Here is a 16,225-nt window from a genome sequence, read left to right on the forward strand (position 1 = left end):
CTCACGAAGTCTCGCAAAATATCGCAACTGCTCGCGAGATCTGTGTGACGTCAAGGGAAGCTGGCTTAGACATAGTGGACACTGACAGCGTGGGATGCTGGTTGCCATATTTGGTAGTGTAGCTAAGCTAACTCCTTTGTATGTATGGTGATATAGTGTCTGCCGAAAGAGCAACACTTCACCCAGACAATGTCAATATGCTGTTGTTCTTGAACAAGAACACATAGACTTGTACTCTTGCATATTGAGTCTTGTATGTACATCACTATGTATGTAGTTGTGTTGTGTAGTTAGTAACACATGTAGAGTTCTAGAAAAGACATGGTGTAGACACAAGTTGAAGGGGGGCACAATAAACCTGACGAGTTTGAATTTGAGTTGATTATGAGTTTATTTTCAATTGATAATTAGCTCACAATAAGTTCACTTTAGTTACTCACACAACTTGACCTGAACCTGAACCTCTGGACTTGAGTCCGGACCTGAACCTGAATGTGAGTCCAGGTAGGCCTACACAGCACTAGGCGTAATAAGCAAAGGTAATGGAATAAATAAAATAAATAAACACAGCAAGAACAGAACACATGACTGAAAGGCGTACTGCAGTGTGAGTATGAGCAGCTCAGTTAAAAGCAGCGGCACAGAGGTGCGTTTTTAGTCTGGATTTGAAAATAGGAAGTGTTTCGGCGGACGTGCACGATTTGGGCAGTTTGTTCCAGATTGTTTGGTGGTTGTTCTCGGAGCAGAGAGCAGACCCAGAGGACCTGAGACTCCTGATGCTTCATAGGGATGCAGGAGGTCGTCTGTACCTCGGTCCTAAGCCATTTAGGGATTTAAAAACTAGCAGCAGTATTTTAAAATCAATTCTAAAGCAGCTTCACTTCATCACATTACACTTTAACAGCAGGTGGAAAAACAGAGGAGACGCCTTGTTCCAGATTGAGTTGATGAGTTAATCAAGTAAATTAGTGAAGGACATGAAACAAAGTGACAGCTGCTCTATTTCAGAATACAATAAAGATTAGGTCAAAGGTCCAATAACATGATATTTAACAAAAGACAAGGACAATAACAGGCTAGATTAAATCCTCCAATAAAATATAATTAAAACAAAAATATATTTATATTAAGTCAAAGAAATTATAGAATAAAATAATTGTATAAACTCAAGAACTTAAAATAAAACATCAAATGATGAAGGATTAAAAAAGAAGTAGTTCTCTTTGTTCAGTTATAGTTTGAAATGTTATATGTTTGAATCCAGAGGAGCAAAGCCACTCTGCATTGGGTTCCAGTGAAGAGTTGCTCTGATGGCTCTCAGCTCTCTGGACGGACACTTTGACAGAAAGTGAAATAATGACCTTAATGTGAGTCTGATGTTCCCATGAGAGAACATGAGAGAACATGAGAGAACATGAGAGAACACATGAGAGAACATGAGAGAACATGAGAGAACATGAGAGAACACATGAGAGAACACATGAGAGAACATGAGAGAACACATGAGAGAACATGAGAGAACAATGAGAGAACACATGAGAGAACACATGAGAGAACATGAGAGAACACATGAGAGAACATGAGAGAACACATGAGAGAACATGAGAGAACATGAGAGAACACATGAGAGAACATGAGAGAACACATGAGAGAACATGAGAGAACATGAGAGAACACATGAGAGAACACATGAGAGAACATGAGAGAACATGAGAGAACATGAGAGAACATGAGAGAACATGAGAGAACATGAGAGAACATGAGAGAACACATGAGAGAACATGAGAGAACACATGAGAGAACACATGAGAGAACATGAAGAACATGAAAGAACATGAGAGAACATGAGAGAACACATGAGAGAACATGAGAGAACATGAGAGAACATGAGAGAACATGAGAGAACACATGAGAGAACACATGAGAGAGAACATGAGAGAGAACATGAGAGAACATGAGAGAACATGAGAGAACATGAGAGAACACATGAGAGAACATGAGAGAACATGAGAGAACATGAGAGAACATGAGAGAACATGAGAGAACACATGAGAGAACATGAGAGAACACATGAGAGAACACATGAGAGAACACATGAGAGAACATGAGAGAACACATGAGAGAACATGAGAGAACACATGAGAGAACACATGAGAGAACACATGAGAGAACACATGAGAGAACACATGAGAGAACACATGAGAGAACATGAGAAAACACATGAGAGAACACATGAGAGAACACATGAGAGAACATGAGAGAACACATGAGAGAACACATGAGAGAACACATGAGAGAACATGAGAGAACATGAGAGAACATGAGAGAACACATGAGAGAACATGAGAGAACATGAGAGAACATGAAGAACCGGAGAACACCAGAGGAACATGTTTGATTCAGAGGGAACACGTGCTCTGCATGATATCAACGTTTTAAAAAGATTGATTTTTCTTCCTTTAATAAAAATGCTTCTGATTCAGAGACTTTTTGTGAAGGAACGTTTTGACTTGAATTTATTTTTCTTTTTAAAAAGGTATTTCTTGTCGTTATTTATTCCAGTGAATTCTGATTATTTAATATTTCTTTGTGATCTTTTTAGATTGTTAATTTTGTTGATGTTTATTTTATTTTATGATTTATATTTTTGCAAATGTTTAAAGATGAATAGTTAGCATCACATCCTGTAAACATAATGTATGATGTCCTTGATTGTTCTATGTTTCATGGGGAACCTAATTGCTGCAGGTCTCCCTTGGTTAAATAAAGGTTAGAAATGACACACACCAAAAGCCTTTGCAAGTTAAATAATATAAACACATCTTGAGTTTAAAGACTAAGCTTATAGAAAACTACTAACAAAGAACCAAAACAACGATAAAATCTATAAAATAAATGAATTATATTTATAAAGAAACTATTTAAATAAATGTTTGTATTAAATATTTTTATTTTGCAAAGTTCTGCTCTGTGGAGATGTTTCAATAAAGTTGTTGAATTGAACTCCTTACGCTTCTGCTCATTATTTATTCATAGAGCTGTTAAACCACCTCAGTGACCAAAGTGCTGAACAGAGAACACATACAAATAGAATAACACAATACAAATATAATGAAAAACAAGCACTATAACTAGAAACATATAAACACATAGAAATGTCCAAATGTAATAGTCAACCGGTATTAATGATGAGATAAGACTTTATTGATCCTGAAGGAGCCAGAGTTACAAAGATACGATCAACACAGCAGCATGATGATAATCACACTGTACCCTAACAGAGCAGAGAGCATGTCTCCAGGAACCAGACGGTCTCATCATGGATGTAAATATCAACAGTAGTGCAAGAAAACGTAGTGGCAGATATGTCATTGCACGTTATCATTAATAATAATAATATTGCACATGTTATAGCAGCGAGTGTTAGACAGTATGCATTCAAACTTCTCACCCTGAGCATCACAGTGCTGTAACCGAGTCTCAGTAACACTTCAGTCATCTCAGGACGGGTTCCTCTGCAGGCTGCTTTTTCCTTCTGTTGATGCATTAGGAGGCGTGCCGTGCCGGGCCGGGCCGGGCCAACAGTCTCAGAGGCTCCATGTGATCCTGCAGGGGGGTGTCGCTCTAAAAAAACACTTTCCCACCACCCAGGCTGCATTTGAGAGCTTCTCTTCCTCCGCTGCGGACACAGGATTTAGCTTTTTCCTCCGCTGCTACCTTTTGGGATATTTCCATTACCGGACAGTGACGGACTGCTGCGGCATGGGCGACGCTCAGTCTGCGCACCGCGACGCTGAAGCGGCAGAGGAGCGGAGCGGGGACGCGCGGGACGATGAGCAGGAAACCGGAGACAAGGTATCTGATCATCACTCACTGAAACACTGCTGTGATGCAGCAGCAAACCCTTCACTGCCTCATTTATCTGTTCAGAAACCGGAGGCAAGGTATCTGTCATTGTTCAGCCCTTTATGCTGTATAATGGCCGCATGTCATGGAGTGTAATGTCGTATCTCTAGACCTTTCTATGAGACAACTTTGTTTACCTAAGAGGTCTTTAGCCATGGTACATACATACTTCAACACATACTCAGTATCACTCCGCGCCACATCAGTAACATCCTGATAGACACAGTATCTGATCATCACTCACTGAAACACTGCTGTGATGCTGCAGAAAACACTTCACTCTCTAATGTCTGCAGTGGTGATGTTCAGCACTGTGGTGTTAAAGCTCTTAGAAGCAGTCAGTGTTGTGCAGAGTAGAAATGCTGAGGCTGAGTGTTGTTGCTGCCAGCAGGACAGAGCAGCTGCCAACACATGCATTGACCCTGAGTCTCAGATGTGTTTCAAACTAAGTCCTTGCATGTTTGGGTAAACTGCATCGAGCGCAAGAGGCTACTTTTATTCAGGGGTCTTTCTAAAAGTAGCTGACTCTTGTTCTGTGGAATTGAAGGAGCCAAAGATGCTTTCCTGGCTTTTCTATGTTAGTTTGAACCGGCTTGAGCCCCTCTTCATGGTTTCATTGATGCAGAGCAATTTGCATTTACCGTAAAAAGGGTAGTGTGCAGAGTGATGAGCTCTCCTCGGAGGAACCTGTGAGGCCCTGGGGAGATCTGGGGTTCCTCTCTCATCGATGTGTTGTTCTGCAGATCACATGAGAGCAGGAAGTCAGAGAGAGCACTGAGAGGAGGGAAGCAGCCGTCATGTGTTGGGAGAGATCAACACGAGATAGTGATTTCGCAGCACTCGACCCGTTGAGACGGGCGGTAACACGATTAGGAAGCAGGAGGCCGTCGTTTCGCGCTCACACATCGCATGTTCCACGGCTTTGGTTTCCAACGTTAACTCCAGTGAGGGTGGACGAAAGTGTTCCAGTATCATGTTTGTGATACTCTCGGAAAACTGCATTGATTTGAACTTAGTTTACATGCAAAGTACCAGAATGGGGATCAGGTGGCAGTGAGAGGACAAGATGGATTCTGCAGAGTTTGTTATGACAAAAAAATGCATAAAATTAAAATGTTGGCGAGTCAAATGTCTTTGCATGACAGTGTTTTGTTACAATAAGACAAATATCTAAAAACATCAGTTTGCTTACAGTATCACATTTTTTAAGGGTGTTTGCACCTTTTTTGTTTTAATACCTAACCCTAACCCCCAAAATACCAACGCTGCAGACAGACAAATCAAAAAGTCTAAAATGCAGTAAATATTGTTTTTAAGTTAAATGACATTTAGAGAGAACATGAGAGAACATGAGAGAACTTGAGAGAACACATGAGAGAACACATGAGAGAACACATGAGAGAACATGAGAGAACANTGGCAGTAATCCCGTAGCTCATCATCCGCATCACTGTTGACCCGTGTTTTCTTGCTGTTCGTTTGCCTCTGTTCAGTGCTGACGCCGGTCCGTTGCTCACTGGTGCTAGCATTACTGCTAGTGCTAGCTGTCGGCAGCGGGTGTCTCATCTTCAGATGGTTGCGCATAGCAGATGCATTTGTATTGTACTTCAGTACAGCTGTACACAACTGACACTTCACTGTGGAGTTGGTTACATCTTCGTTGAAGTACTGCCATACATAAGAATGTCGGACGTGTTTTGGAGCATTTTGCAGCACCTCGTTTACCTCAATTTTTTTCACGACTAGTTGACTAGGGCCTACAGCGCCGACTAGTGGTAAATGTAGTCGACTAGTCGACTAGTCGATTAGTTGGTGAAACCCCTATCGTGTATCTTATCATCGTGTATCTTATCATCGTGCAACGTCTCTACGTTTTGGTGGTTTTGCCCTAAAACTCAACAGCTTGAGACTGAAAACAACATGCTGCCTGTTCCCAGATCAAAGTTAGGCGAGGTGCGTGCATTTTAAATGTTGAGTGGAAAATCAGCTCACAGCCTCAGAATCACATTATGCACTTTGGTCTTCAGGCATGCAGTCGTTTGATCCGATGATTTGATTCTACATTTAAGGCTGCAGTAACTCAAGATGATGCATCGCTTCTCACTGGTTATCATTCAAAACATGTAACAAACGTTGGCTAGGATTAATCTTCCGTATCAATGTCCAACACGGTCTTAGCCGGTATTAGCAGATTTCTGTGTTTCCACATTATTAAGGAACATGTTCTCCGTGTTCCCTGCTCAGACTAATCTGGATCAGAACTAGATACTTGGACATTTAGGGTTATTTAACCGTGAGACTCCCATCAGACCCACTCACTGCTGACTGGGCTGTGTTGTTGGGACTCAGAACAGGAATCTGCTGCCCCAGTTAATCCCAGATTTAACATTTTTGTTTCATGGAAGTTCACATTCTGATGGATTAGGCTCATTTTTCTCTGGATTTGAGCAAATACTCATACCACCCATTTAGATATTCACAATAGCAGTTAAATAACACGATTACCCATACCCAATGTAAGGGTTGAATTAAAGGCTCATGAAAGAAAGGATTGGATATTCATCTTAATATTTGTTTTGATTGGCTTCAGTTGTTTTAATGATGAATTACAAGCTGCTTGGAGCTAGTTTAAGAAAGCAGTCATAATTCCCTGATATCGATTTAATATAACTGTGATACAAGTCCCTTTCAAACAACTGGATTTAATCAAGTTCCTCCCAGGAAACCATGCACCACTGTCAGGGGTCAAACATTGATTAGCTCTCCTGCAGATTACAGACACATGTTCCAATGTCAGGGTGAAAAATAGGTTGCATTTAGAAGATCTCAGGGAACTGGTTTCTAAACACAGTTTCTATTGATCCCAGGAAAAAAGGATATTGTTAGTCTCGAGCAGTGTTGGGCAAGTTACTTCCAAAATGTAATACAGTTAAGTACTTATTACTGTCTCTGAAATGTAATGAGTTACACTACTTTTATATTACTTTTGAGTTACTTTCACCAAAATAACCGCAAAAGAATAGCTAGGTATTTTAAATGCTGGAATGTAGTTTAGTGCAGCTCATCCAGTGAAGGGCGATGTGGTATAGCATAACAACTGTGTAGGCCCTTAAGGCTACTAACAACTTGTATTACACGGCTTAGTTGAATACTCGATTCTGATTGTAAATTCTTAACATGTGACACGTTGTTAATACAGTACAGACCACTATCAATGACTATAATGAAGATTTCTAAGGAGGATCAAGAAAGAGAAAGGAAAAGAGGTTAAAAGACGGAGGGCTGGACGTCAGATAAATCACCAGAAGAAGGCAGAGAGGAAGTAAACACTAACAGGAACACGGTATGGACTACAAACAGGAAGTAAACACTAACAGGAACACGGTATGGGCTACAGACAGGAAGTAAACACTAACAGGAACACGGTATGGGCTACAAACAGGAAGTAAACACTAACAGGAACACGGTATGGGCTACAGACAGGAAGTAAACACTAACAGGAACACGGTATGGACTACAAACAGGAAGTAAACACTAACAGGAACACGGTATGGACTACAAACAGGAAGTAAACACTAACAGGAACACGGTATGGACTACAAACAGGAAGTAAACACTAACAGGAACACGGTATGGACTACAGACAGGAAGTAAACACTAACAGGAACACGGTATGGACTACAGACAGGAAGTAAACAATAACAGGACACGCAATGGACTCTGTAGTTTGTTCAGTATATGGCCGTGTAGCGGGGTGATGTGCAGCGAGGCGGGCCTTATGGGGAAGAGAACACCCGACATGGGTCTGAAGTACCAGTTCTCAAGATATCACTACTTTAAAGGGAAACCAGTGCTTTTGAAACTACTTTTACAAACAAGGATATGTTAAACCTTTACTGCCTAAAGCTCTACAATATTATCTTTCCCAGAAAAGCGAGGATGCATTGTATGAATTCTTTGTGCTTTGTTTCAGCCTCTCATGAACAACGGGCAGGTCTCTGAGGTCAGTGGGAAAGCAGAAAGCTCGATAGCCGAAGTGAATGGTCTCTGTGAGGAGCAGGTTCGTGCAGAGGGTAGGTTCTCTTTTACTATTGCTGCACATTACGATGGGCACTGTCAGCAGCATTTGAACAGATGCATTAGTATTTGTTTGCAGCTGATAGAGTTTCATCTCAGTCATCAGTCTCGTACAGCTCTTTGCATCCAAGTGTTTTAATATTTAATCTCTTTCCTGGTTTAGCTTTCCTTTCACCAGAGAAGGATGATTCGGAAACAGAAAAGCCACTCAAAGAAGAAGAAACACCTTTAGAAAACGTTGAAATAAGAGAAAAGGAATCTCTTAATGAAGCTGATGCTGACGAACCTCTGGAAGTGATAGAAATGAATGCAAAGCAGAATGACATCAATGAAAGCTTCAGGAGATTTTTCAGCAACATTGGTTTGAAGCTGACGGTAAAGAGGGGCTCAGGTGACGTAGCATCAGATGACACCGACAAGGAAGACCCAAACACACCAGAAGACATCGAAGATACAACAAAGGAAACCACAAGTGAGAATCCTGAAGAGAACACTGATCTGAACATGGCTCAGGAGACGTATGACAATGATTCAACAACATGTCCCACCCTGACTGACGTCACCCCGGAGGACGCTCCACAGACTGCGGAGGAGGAAACACCAGAAACCAAAGAGGAAGTTGAGTCTGATTATGTCGATGCAGAAATGCCTGCAGAGGGAGATTCACAGCAAGAAGCCACGCCCGAAGAAGAACCAGAATCTCCTTCTGGTCCGGAAGAGGCGAAGGTCGTGTCTCCAATTAAAAGATTTTTCACTACTGGAATCTTTTCTGGACTACGGAAGAAAAAGAAGCTTCCAGAAGAAGAGACAGCTGACAAAGAAATGGAGGACCTGGGGAAGAAGGAGGTTGTAGAGACGGCCGAAAAAACTAAACAAGATCACCACCGGGATGAAGAGGACATCCGTCATGAGGCTGAAGCAGCTGCAGTAGAGACAGAACATAAAGAACTGAGAGGGGGTAAGACGCCTGCCGCTCAGACCCCAGATCCTCTGACCATCATCGTCACTGAGCCTGAAATCCTGAGTTCTCAAGGGAAGGAAAAGGTTCAAGCAAGTCCTCTGAAAAGGCTGTTTTCAGGTTCTAGTTTAAATAAACTACCCAGAAAGCAAAGGAGCAGGAGGTCAAGTGATGCAAGGATGTCTGACTCTGGAGAACATGTTTCTGATAAAGTCATATCATCGACTGAGTTAGACGAGAATCAGAAAGGAGAAGTTCGTGCACAATCGTCTGCAGAAGAGGAGGAAGGTGCATGGGCTTCCTTCAAAAAACTGATGACTCCCAAAAAGCTCAGGAAGAGACCGTCGATTAGTAATGAAGAGACTAAAACCAAATGTTTAGTGGAAGAATCAAAGCCAGTCGAAGGAGGGCAAATATCAGATCACAGCACAGAAGAGGGCAACAAACGAAAAGACTCTTCTGTTTCATGGGAATCTGTTTTGTGTGGATCTGGAAGGAGACGAAGCCGTAAAACATCCGACTCTGAGGAGGAAACACCTCGGAATAACAACGATACAAACAAGCAAGACACTGGCTCTAAAGGTGGCGCAGAGTCAGGGCTCGAAAGCTCTCATGAGGTTGATGAAAGTGTAAGTCCTTCAGAGGCGGACGCAGGGTCCACATGGAAATCATTGAAAAGACTTGTCACCCCGAAAAGGAAATCAAAGGATGAAGATGAGAGCAAAGACGGAGTACAATCTGATAGTGAGTCTACTCAAGATGAGTCCTCATTCTCAATAAAGAAACTTCTACCTGGCAGAAAGAAGAGAAAGTCTACGGAAAAGCCAGACCAAGTATCTTCAGACGAGGCGGATAAGGACGTTGCTTCAGAAGACGAAGACTCGGAAACACCAGCTATTGTTCCTTTGTCTGAGTTTGATATAGTTGAGACAGCCGTTCAAATACAAACACAGGCAGACATAGAGAGGCGTATCCCCAAGGAAGCAGACCATGAAGTCCAGCGAGGCCTCTTTGATCAGAAGGCCGAGCCAGTCCTACAGGGGGTCTGTGTGCAAGCTGAAGCAAACAAAGTCCAAGACAAGGAAGATGCTTTAGAGAGCAAGGCGCCTTCAAGCCCTGCTACAAATGAAGAGTCTGATGATACAGAGTCACTCAGTAAACCACAGCTCAGTGACATCCCAGAGGAGGCCACCCCAGCTTCTGTCACCGAGGACGCAGCTAGAGACGACACTATCGCAGAGGACCTGATAGAGATCACATCCGAGGCCTTTACTGCACCAGAGCCTTTGGACGCCACCCAGGAGGATGAGACTGAAATGATCTCTGCAGTTTCCCAGTTATCTTCAGAGTCTTCCAAAACATCTGGCAACACGACACCAGTTCCAGCCGAATATGTCGTGAAGGAAACAGATGCACTTCTGTATCAGGTTGTTGAAACCATTTCCATTAGCCCAAAGGAAGTTCCAGTTTGTTCAGATGATTTTAGATCTGATAGAGTGGTTGTTTCCGTCTTGCATCAAATAATGGACACAATTGTAAAGAAAGGGCAGACGGTTCTTGAAATGCACAAAGGATTAGATGCAACTGACAGCAACCCAGATCTAGATGTAGAAGAACTGGAAGCAGTTGACAAACTTACAGCTAGCGCCCAAACAGAGAGCATATCTGAAGTCAATGGCTCTGTTTCCACAGAGATCGTATCTGAAGTTCATACAGAGGAGTTTGACACTGCTGAAATGGCTTTGGATGATGGACATGAGGTTGATGTTACACATCCGGAACAAAGCCTTAAAGAACTAGAAAGTGTTGATGAGATCTATCAGCTGGGGGAATGCCTATCAGCTGCTTCTACAGATATATTCCCTCCAGGTGAAGACATTGTCCTGGAGGAAGGATCTCTAGTTGAGGCACATCTAGCTGAAACAGAGCCCCCAAAGAATGACCCTCAAGTAGCAGCTGGAACAGAAGCTGAGGAAACCAGGGATGAGGCTATGGAGCAGGAAGTCCAATCTCTGACAGAAAAGGAAGATCTTATTCACAATGTCACTGATCAAATTCAGGTTGAGGATAAAGATGAACCACCAGTAGAGGCCAAGGAGAAGCAGGAGTTGGATCCAGAGGAGGGTAGGAGTGTTCAATCCCCTGAAAAGGACATTATATCAGAAGACATACCAGCAGCGGAAACACATGAACACAAAGAGGAAACATTGCCCCTTACTGAGGTCAACGTTGAGCCAGAGAAGGAAGATGAACTACAAACAGATCTTCAAGAACAGGAAGCTTCAGAAGCTCTGCAAACCTCCACATTGGTTTCAGAGGAGGGCAGTGATCAATCAGCAACCGAGGAAGTACAATCAGAGGACTTTCCTGAAGCAGAACCTGTCACAGATCAACTCAAACAGACAGAAGAGTGTCTCGCTGAAGCCAGTGTTGAGCCAGAAGAATCAAAAAAGGATTTATTACCTCTAACCGAAGACAATCTTGAGCAAGTTGGGGCTTCCAGAACAGTTGAAGAAGTATTAGAAGCTGAAAAAGCATCTGCATCAACTTCAGAGGTAGGTAGTCTTCTTTCTCTTGAAAATGAAGAAATCCCAGGGGATATTTCAGCAGTGGAAGCAGTTACAGATGAACCCAAAGCAGAAACAATGCCTTGCACTGGAGACAATCTTGAGCCAGTGGATGCTCCCAAAACCAATGATGAAACACCAGAAGTATTAGAGGTTGCCCAAGTACCAACATTTGGACCTCCAGAGGTCAGAGTTCAATTGCTTGAGAACGACATCATATCAGAGGATGTTCCCGAACCACAGAAAGTTATAGATGAAGCCAAAGAGGAGACACTACCTTGCACTGATGCCAATCTTGAGCCAGGGGATTCTCCTAAAACCGATAATGAAATACCAGAAGTATCAGAGGCTCGTACTGAAGCAAACATTCAGCCAGTAGATGAAGATGTTCAAGAATCAGTAGTATTACCAGCTGCTCAAGTACCCACATTAGATTCAGAGGCAGGCAGTCTTCAACCATTTGAAAAAGAGGTAATATCCGAGGATGTTTCAGGTGAAACTAAAGAGGAAACAATACCTTGCTCTGAAGCCAATGCTCAGCCAGTTGATGTTCCCAAAACAAGTGAAGAACCAGAAGTATTACCAGCCATATTAGGTTCGGAAGACGTAATAGAAACAATTCCTCTAAATAAAGACAACACTGAGTCAATGGAAACACCAGAAACTGAACATGACCAAGACGAAGAAATAATACAAGCTGTTCAAGCATCGAGATCAGATTCAGAGGTGGGTAGCCCTATACCACTTGAAGAGGAAGTAGTGTCAGAGGATACTCAGGAAGCAGAAACCGTTACAGAGGAACCTAGAGATGAGACAATAACTCCCCTTACTGTCACCTCTGAGCCAGTGGAGGCTTCCAAAACGGGACATATTCAAGAACCAGAAGAAGTGCAAGCTGTAAAAGAAGCAACATCAGATTCAGAGGTGGGTAGCTTTCCATCAATTGAAAAAGAGGTAGTATCTGAGGATGTTCGTGAACAAAAAACAATATCAGATGAACCCAAAGAGGAAACAAAGCCTTGCACTGAAGCCGACAGTGAGGATACTTCCAAAACAGTGGGACAACAAGAAATATTAGAAGCTGTGGAAACACCTGCATCAGATTCAGAGGTCGGTAGCCCTCAATCGTTTGTAAAGGAGGTTATCTCAGAAGATATTCCAGTAGTGGAAACAGATAAAGATGAACCCAAACAGGATGATGAAGTTGAGCCGGAAGAAAGACTACCAGAGGAAGCTGCCATAACTGAACATGTCCAAGAAGCAGAAGTACTACCATCTGATTCAGAAGCTATAGTGACTGAAATAACAGCTGATGAAGGAACATCAATGGATGTGAAGGAGGTCCTAGAAGATATTGAGGGAGGTAATGCTCAGCAGGAGATATTAATAGAAGGCGTTCCAAAAGCAGACGTTGAGCATGTCATGGCTTCAGTTACACATGGGATTGAAAATGAAGTTGTGGCCCAACTGGATACTTCTTTAGAGATGGCAGAGGATCAGAACACAGGAAGTATCCCACAGGATGTTGTGGTTGAGCAGGAAAACTGCGTACCTGAAGTTGTAGACGAGATACAAACATTGACAGCAGTTTCTGTATTCAAGGATGAGTTAGAGACTTCCACACCGTTACTGAAAGATGAAGCAGATGAAAAAGTAGAGGGAGGCAGCGTGGTGATAATGATGCATGTGCCATCTGTCGAGTCTGAGGACAACCAAAGAATTCAGGTGCAGGTGGTGGACGTTGATGTAAAATCAGCCGAGAGAATTCAGGACTCAGTGCTAGAGGTAGTGGTCACAGAAGACAAGGAAGTCATCGCTTTTTGTCATGAAACAGTCACAAAGGTCTTCTCAGCAACTCCAGAGATTGAAGAGGAACTAATTAACAAGGAACTCAAGGTGGTCATTGAAGAAGTCGTCCCACACGTAAAGGAAAACTTACCAGAACCTGAATCAGTGGTGGAACAAGAAGGCGTAGATCCGCCAGAAGCTGTCAAAGAAGTGGTTCGAGGTGAAGCTGAGGCCCCAAAAGCAATGGAGGATAATAGTGAAACATTTAGAGAAAGACAAGAAGAAGCCTCTACTGTTGTCCGTGATGTCTCTGCACCTGAACAAGTGTCCAAGGATCTTGGTCCAAATCAACCGGAGAGTCCAGATTCCGCCATCATCGAAGAGAAACAGGATTTGGAGGAAACTAAAGTTGAGCAGGAAAGATGCAAAGCAGGGGTTGTTGTAGAAGAGGTCAAATTGGATCAAAGGATTCACGAGGAAGCTCAAACGATCCAGAGTCCGATTGGAACGCACGGTAACGCTGGAATAGCTACCCCACACAACACTGGGATCATCTCCTCAACAAGTACCGTCATCGAATCTCCTCCAAGTGTTTCTATTGAACTCAAACTCAACACACAGTGCAGACGAGCGACTTCACAAGCTCCAGACGTGTCGGGGGTGGGAGTTCAGGCGGGGGAGGAGCCTGTGAACCAAACACAAAGAGATGAGAGCGAGATACAGGTGAAAGAGAGAGCTGTTCAGGAAACAGAGATCACAGAGCCAGCCTCAGATTCAACAGAAAGAGCCATCGTCATGACTCCTCCTGTCCTCCTGGATATTCACATCCAAGCGCTGGAAGAAACCAAACCAGCGGAGAGAGGGACCTCTAGTGTCCCGGAGGCAGAAACCAAACAACCTGTGAAGCAAACCGAGAGAAGAGGAGTGTCCCGAAGCCAGCCGGTTACCTCTGGAGCTTCTGCCCAACAAGTGGAGGAGCCAGTCGAAGCAAAGGAGGAGGACCATGAGCAGGATGTGTGGATGGATGCGGAGGAAGACATTCGGGAGGAAACCGAGGCGCCCCGTAAAGAGGAGGAGGAGTTTCTGGAGCGATGCAAAGGAGACGAGAAAGAGGAGAAGGCAGGACTTGAGTTAGAAACGGCTCCGAATGGAAAGACGGAGGAGGAAGAACGTCATCTGGAGAGTGATGAAGATTTCGCTGTTGCACTCGAGAGTCCTGACCCCGAAACTGTGAGCGTCAGCACGATGTAGTGGGACTGGTTTCCCCCAAAGTCAGCGTCAGTAACCAGGTGAGCCTCTCCAGTGACTTGTGATTTTTGAAGATTTACACCATTGCAGTTTTTTTTACTCAACCTTTTTAAACTCTTGAAACTGCTAAAAATTAGCAAATTCAGAAATTCTTCATTTTCATGCAAATCCAACTCCAATTAAAAATCTTTATCTACAAACACAGCAAATCAGACTCAATATCAGATAAAGATATATTTTCTATATAAAGTAATAAAGTAAACACAAACATTTCCCAAACTGGGATCAATAAAGTACCTGTCGGTCTATCGGTCTAGTTCTCTACTAAGTCAAATCAGCACAACAGTGGATATCATTACTACATCACTTTTGCATATTTCATTAAACTTTAATAAAATACACAATAAGAAATACTTAGTTTTAAGGAGGCCCTGTTCTGCTCTTTGTGGTGTTCCCTGCTGTATAGGTTTATAGTGCATGTAAATGGTCTGCTAAGGCTAAAATCCAGAAGTTAAATGATCCTTTTATGGTTATTATGTTTTAAGTGTAAACCATTGTGTTTTTATATCTGTCATTTTTCCGTGTGCAAGCATTGGAACGTACCAAAGACAGGAAAGACCTCATTTTGAAAGACAACAGTATAAAAGAATTGTAAAAAAAGAATGTGATTACATTTAATGCAATGTCAAACTGAATTGAAACACCATGCTCCTCTTACCCCTCTCTGCAGGTTGGACAATCAAAGAGGACGGCGTTTTCAAAAAGCCTTTGAAGAGTTTCACCGGCAGAAAAACATTTTGATGCTTTTATTGACATCCAAAAATCTAAGTTTGTATGTAAGAGTATTTGATCAATATGAATATCATATATAAGTGTGTGGTTAAACAGAGGAGAGTGCTGCAGGGTGCTCGGCTCAGGGTGCTCGGCTCAGGGTGCTCGGCTCAGGGTGCATGCAGAGTGAGTTTTATTACTAATCCTGTCTTTCTAATGATATAAATCATGTTTTTGCAGATTTATCAGATGTCTCACTTTAGCGCTTTAAATTCATTAAAGGTGGGGGCGTAGGTACGTTTGAGAAACCGGCTCGAGATACACTCCATTCCATTGAATGCTCTATAACATCCCGATAGCAATGAATATCTGAAGTGCTTTGAAGCCGTAGTACTGTAAAAAGCACGACCAATCATCTGAGCCGGCTAAAGTAACTGGATGGCCTACCTGCCTGTCAGCCTTCCATCTGTGCACAAACTGATCTCTGCCCTCATTGGTCATGTGCGCGTTCGTGTGTGTTGGAGGAGGGGCTCTGTGAGGAAGTGGCAGATTTGTTCCGGCTGTATTTTCAAATTCTAGCTCACTCGAGCTGGTTTCTCCAAACGTACCTACCCCACCTTTAACATTTAGATGTTATTTTAGATGTACTGCACATTCTCATTGGTGATTGTTTTGTATTATTATATGATATATCTTCTTATAAGTAGATATAGATCCTTTCTGCTAATCTGTGTTTTGTTGTAGGTGAGGACGAGGATCAGTTTGAGCAGTTCATGCTCCCTCTGACGGCCGCGTTTGAAACTGTGGCTCAGATGCTGAGCACAAACACCTTCAACGAGCAGGAGGCCAAGGTACACACACACACACACACACACACACACACACACACACACACACACACACACACACA

At 42.8% G+C, this 16,225-nt stretch overlaps 2 protein-coding genes across 2 annotated transcripts in view; both read left to right on the forward strand.

Annotated features, from left to right (window-relative positions):
• The window catches only part of LOC104964110 (A-kinase anchor protein 12-like), a 20,484-nt gene extending 10,063 nt beyond the window's left edge, over positions 1-10,421 (forward strand). Inside the window, exons 3-6 of the mRNA XM_010792829.1 lie at positions 3,522-3,855; positions 7,880-7,979; positions 8,147-10,338; positions 10,392-10,421. Of these exons, the coding sequence (XP_010791131.1) occupies positions 3,522-3,855; positions 7,880-7,979; positions 8,147-10,338; positions 10,392-10,421 (2,656 nt within the window). The remainder of the gene's footprint in view (positions 1-3,521; positions 3,856-7,879; positions 7,980-8,146; positions 10,339-10,391) is intronic.
• LOC104964109 (titin-like) lies at positions 10,386-15,679 on the forward strand. The gene is made up of 2 exons (XM_010792828.1): positions 10,386-14,585; positions 15,275-15,679. Exon 1 carries the CDS (start codon positions 10,465-10,467, stop codon positions 14,545-14,547), a length of 4,083 nt encoding a protein of 1,360 aa, XP_010791130.1. The 5' UTR covers positions 10,386-10,464; the 3' UTR covers positions 14,548-14,585; positions 15,275-15,679.
• The last annotated feature ends 546 nt before the right edge of the window (positions 15,680-16,225 follow it).

Source organism: Notothenia coriiceps, unplaced genomic scaffold (assembly GCF_000735185.1).
Source record: "Notothenia coriiceps isolate Sejong01 unplaced genomic scaffold, NC01 NC01_scaffold00036657, whole genome shotgun sequence".
NCBI lineage: Eukaryota > Metazoa > Chordata > Actinopteri > Perciformes > Nototheniidae > Notothenia > Notothenia coriiceps.

Coding starts and splice junctions, on each gene's coding strand:
- LOC104964109 (XM_010792828.1), top strand. CDS start 10,465: ATGGACACAATTGTAAAGAAAGGGCAGACGGTTCTTGAAATGCACAAA.